Raw genomic sequence first — 5,005 nt, forward strand, 5'->3', positions numbered from 1 at the left:
TTTTATTGCTAGAGGGACCAACGCTCTTTCTAGCTAAAGTCTCCTTCACTTCACTGCATTTAACTATGGCCATGTTTTGTTTCCCCCTAAAATTCCACCTTTTTCATTATAAAGTTCTCTAGGCAGTAATAAAAACAAATGGCAAAGCTACAAAAGTCTTTATTGTCATTCACGTGCATGTCACACTGTGAAAAAGAAAAGCAAGAGTGACAGTGAGGGAGGAATAATCAAATATAAAAAATGCCATCCAATAAAAACATGATATAATTTATTTCATATATACTAGATGTAACATCATGTTTGGCACAAGAATCCAAATACAACACACTTTGAAAGGCCCCAAAGACCCTTTGTATGGTTAGGCCAAATTTTGGCCGGAAAAAAGGAGGGTTTTTTCCTTCATATTACCTCCTTTAAAAGAAAATTAATAATTAAAAGAATACACACGTGTAACCTTACACGTTCGACGAAAAAAAGAGTCCAGTATATGGTTAGGACAAAGAAAAAGAAAGGCAAATTTTCCCGCCAAAAAAACATACACACTGTGTAGAGCACACACCTCAAACCAAAAGTCTGATTATACAGAGCCAAATGTTATTCTTGAAGTTCAAACCTTGTTTTTTCTCCTTTGAGTTGATCGTTGATTTTCATTCATTTTCTTGGAGCTAGGGTAAAAGTTGATGAAGCAATAATGGTGGCCTATATATAAAATATGAAGAGCCTTCTTGACTTATTCATCAATGGATTTCCCCAAACTTCAATATTTTTTTGCCACAACTCCATTAATTTAATTTTCTCTTCTCCAATGATCCTTTGTAAATGGCCCCCACCATCTCTTTTCCCCCATTCCCCCTTTCATTTAATAATCAATGCTCCCTTTGAATACAATCACAAAACGCCACCTCATTCGCACTCACTACTCCATGACTCCACTTACTGCTACTATAATTAAACAATCTCTTCTTTCTCTTTCTTTTTCTCTCTTTCACCTTTTCTCACACCAAAATACTATGTACCAAATCCCCTTCCCTAGGGAATCTGCAAAGCCATTTAATGAATGGCACTTCTCACCCAAATAAAAAAGATTAATTTAATGCTCCCAAGTCCCAAACTCTCATCGTACGTACATTATATATATATATATATATATAGTACTAAATAATCTACATCACTCCAGTCAATTTAACTCAAAAACACCCTCCAACATGAAAAAATACTGAGGATTGTAAGGACTAAGGACCACATTTTCTTTTTCTAGACCCTTATTCTTAATTCGCCACCCCTTAATTAACAGGAACTTGCTCTGTCGTCATCTGTATTCCACCAGTTGTTATTTAGTTTTCTCTTTTTATAAGATGTGGCAGATGATGAGGACGAGGATGATGACTCACTGGTTAATACAGTACTAGCCCGAGTCATGACTCGTACCCGTGGTAAAACTTTTGGAAATCTCCTTGGTCTTAATGCAATGGCATACTTTTGCACTAATTCATAGCAACCCACGATTTTCTCCTGCCAAAAATGGGAATTTCACTTTATTCTTAAAGTAAAGAATTTTTAACTAGAAAGCATGCAAAAGAAGGTAATAAAGTTTCTTACTTTGCGGAGTCCATCGCACCAAGATTCAGCATGTTCAGCATTCACTAGAGAGAAATTTGGAAGGTCATTAGCTGCACAAAGTATTGTTGCAGCAGCTATGCATGATGGCCAATATTCAAGAAAGCTAGCTTCTGTAAATATCAGCAATATGTTATCAGCTGAATAGTCGATGTACATGTAGAATGTGGGAGGAGTTTAACTTCTATACACTGTACATACATAGTACTGTAAGAAATTTTACACTATTTAGTCATCTAAAAATTATTAATATTAATAATTATGGTAATGCTACAGCATGTTAAAATATACTAATAGCATTACAAACTTTTTATATTGTCAGTAAATAAGTTATATTAGCGCAAATATACACATGCATGCATGTGTAACGTACGTATATTTGCTGCTTTTCTTTTTTGGGAAAAAACCAACCTTGAATATTTGAGAGGATAATTTCAGTAGCCCTTGAAATAAGGAAGCCAGTGAAAGTCCCTACTGGATCAAGCTTATAGGCAAAGAAGCTGAGGAAGCAAAACGGGGTTATGGATCGGAGCCTCCAATCTAATATTCTCAGCACAAGAAACTCCATTCTTTGGATGGTTTTGGGTTCAAATATATACTTTGCACCTTCAACCTATGAAAAAAAAACTTGTTAAATCCATCTGTAAGTTCAGAAAGAAATCACGTGAGGGGTCCTTTTTTTTCACAAGAAATGAGGGATAATATTTTTTTTTTAATTATAGAAGAAAACAATAAGATAAAAACAAATCACCTGAAGATCCAAAAGAGAAGGAACAAGAGGTTCCTCCATTTTTGCTGCTAAAGATAAGCAAGCAACCGACAAGAGTTGTAGCGGCCAACCGTCCGTTTGCTGAAAATACATAGAAAGGGAAATTCGTTAAGATATTCGTATTTAATACAAGTAATAAAAAAATAGAATATTCAGTAGGTTAAGTATACTTTTAACAAATTTAATAAAAGAGACAAGCGGAACTTTTAGGTCCTATGTCACCTATACTAAATTATAGTCACGCATGCATATAAAGTACAATAAACTCATTTAAGTGAGAAAATAATGAGAACTCGGGGTTTAAAAATTTTCAGCAAAAAATAAAAAGATATTAAGTGATTTATTCTCGTTTGCTTAAACTTTATTGTATAAAGTTATTTGATATATGTGATGGCGGAAGGTAATAAATACCAGATAGAATAATTAAAGTGCAAATAAATTGTCCCGGACATCACGAAATTAAAAAAAAGGGTATAAGGTGGATAATGCAACTATCATTTATTTAAGTACTCGAGATTGAAAATTGTAATTAAAAAGGTTTCGAATATTTTTTGATCAACTTTCAAGTGTACTATCTCATTCTCTTTTTCTTTTCCTATTTTACTAGCTGAAAATACCTTTTACAGACCATTGTTTTTAGGTGACACTATAAATTACTATAAAATATTGTTCACATTATTATTGGCGAGATCAGAAAACAAAAGATCTTGTACTTTTATTACGATACAATACTAGTCATTATACAACACAGTACACAAACAATGAGGACCCAATAAGTTGAATTTGTCTTCGCCTTGTTAGATGATTACAACTAGATCTCACCAACAAAGCCAACAATAATATACGATAAATAAGTTTTAGACCCTCTTTATGAAATTACAAATAACTCACTTTTCTTAATGTGTGAAAAGTCAATTATGTCATTGTAAAAATAATAACATGGAGTTGAGATGACTAAAAAATATTAATTTAGAAAAAAAAAATACTCTTTTAGTAATTCGAGAATGTGCAACGCAATATCGAAAATTTTATCTTATATATAAAAAAATTAACGTCATCAATATAGTTAACCGTCATCTTTTAAAGTTATCAATCACTTATAGATTACTCTAATAAGTACGGTCCCTTTTCGTGTTACTTCTAAAAAGTTTCAAGCATATGTTATGCATTGATAATGTAAATATTAATTGGATTGACTTGTTTTAATTGCGTGTTTGGATAAAGTAAAAAAGTACAAGCCAAAAACAAAAGGCTAAAATTATTAATTTATGACTTAAAAGCTATTTTAGCTTAAAAGCCACAAGCTCATCCAAACGGGCTCTTACTAACGATGATGTTTGGCCCTTTATTTCCGGTCACACCCGCCTCTCATTATAAAAGTGGAAAAGAAAAAAGAAAATGAAAAAACTTGAAAATGACTAGTTTACCGGAAAGCTTCTAGAGTAGAGAAAACGATCCAAGTAATTAACGGCCAGATACGCCGTTAATGGCTGTAAACCATAGTGGCGTTGTACCTGCAAAAACACAACGCTGTTAGTTAATCGATTCAACGTTCGTTATTTGGATTCGATTTTTCAGTTTCAATCAAATATAGTGAAGAAAAAAGAACTGATATAGCGCGTGAATAAGCCACAAGTATATTTTAGCAAACAAAAGAAACAAAAATATAACATGCGCCGTAAAGTTCTTTGCCGGAGTTTACTGTGCTATCGATGAAATTGTTTGAACAGTACCTTGAGAATCCATGCAACGGAATCTTCTCTAGCGACGGAGATTAGAGATTGAGATTGAAACCTCTCGAAATAGTCAAATCCAGGGACGAAGTATCGTTCGTCTTCAATAAGACCTGCGATGGATTCATCGAAATCGGCGAACTGAGATTCGATATCCGACGACGAACATTCCGGCGAATCCTCTCCTCCTCCTCCGTTTGATAAAACGGTGTCGGAGTCCTCGCCGCAGAGTAAGTCGGAGAAGCACTCGGAGCACGAGACTGACATGATAGGTCGATAGCGATTCTCATTCTATTCTGATCATCTTTGATAAACGGAAGTTGATGGCCGGAAACGGAGAATGATCGGAGAAGATTGCCGGAATGTCGACGTGGACGGCGAAAAGATAGAAAGGAAGTGTTAGTTTTTTTTTCGTGTTTGATTGTGGCTATCTCATTCACTGGGTATAAATAGTTATATGATGAATTATATTTTGTAATTTTGATTTAATTTCATTCCAGGATAAGAAAGTATCTACAAAAAAGAATTGTTAATTGTGTTTTAGGAGTTCAAAGTAAGGGTGTTAAACGGGTGGGCCGGGCCGGGCCGGGTTGCTATTTTTGGACCCGCACGGGTTACGGTCCGGGTGGTTACGGGTTGGGGCTTAACGGGTTCGGGCTCATCCGGGTAAAAATTGAACCGCACGGGTTACGGGTTGAGGGGGTCGGGTCGGGCCGGGTTTAGTGTATTTTTTATTTTTTTGTATTTTGTATAACTATTGTAAGTTATATTAATACTTTGTATTAATTTAAAGATTACAAGTTATATTAATACAAAAGTATTAATATAAATTGCAAGTGCTACATTTATTTCAAAATTCAAAATTAAAGTTTGCATTTAAAAAGTA

At 34.3% G+C, this 5,005-nt stretch overlaps 1 protein-coding gene across 1 annotated transcript; it reads right to left on the reverse strand.

The window, feature by feature from the left end:
- Window positions 1-632: 632 nt before the first annotated feature.
- LOC104223841 (cyclin-D1-1) lies at window positions 633-4,538 on the reverse strand. The gene is made up of 6 exons (XM_009775343.2): window positions 4,120-4,538; window positions 3,814-3,900; window positions 2,369-2,467; window positions 2,029-2,230; window positions 1,600-1,730; window positions 633-1,512 (listed from the first exon to the last, which is right to left on the reverse strand). Exons 1-6 carry the CDS (start codon window positions 4,384-4,386, stop codon window positions 1,288-1,290), a joined length of 1,011 nt encoding a protein of 336 aa, XP_009773645.1. The 5' UTR covers window positions 4,387-4,538; the 3' UTR covers window positions 633-1,287.
- Between the last annotated feature and the right edge of the window lie 467 nt (window positions 4,539-5,005).

Source organism: Nicotiana sylvestris, chromosome 10, assembly GCF_000393655.2.
Source record: "Nicotiana sylvestris chromosome 10, ASM39365v2, whole genome shotgun sequence".
Classification (NCBI taxonomy): Eukaryota; Viridiplantae; Streptophyta; class Magnoliopsida; order Solanales; family Solanaceae; genus Nicotiana; species Nicotiana sylvestris.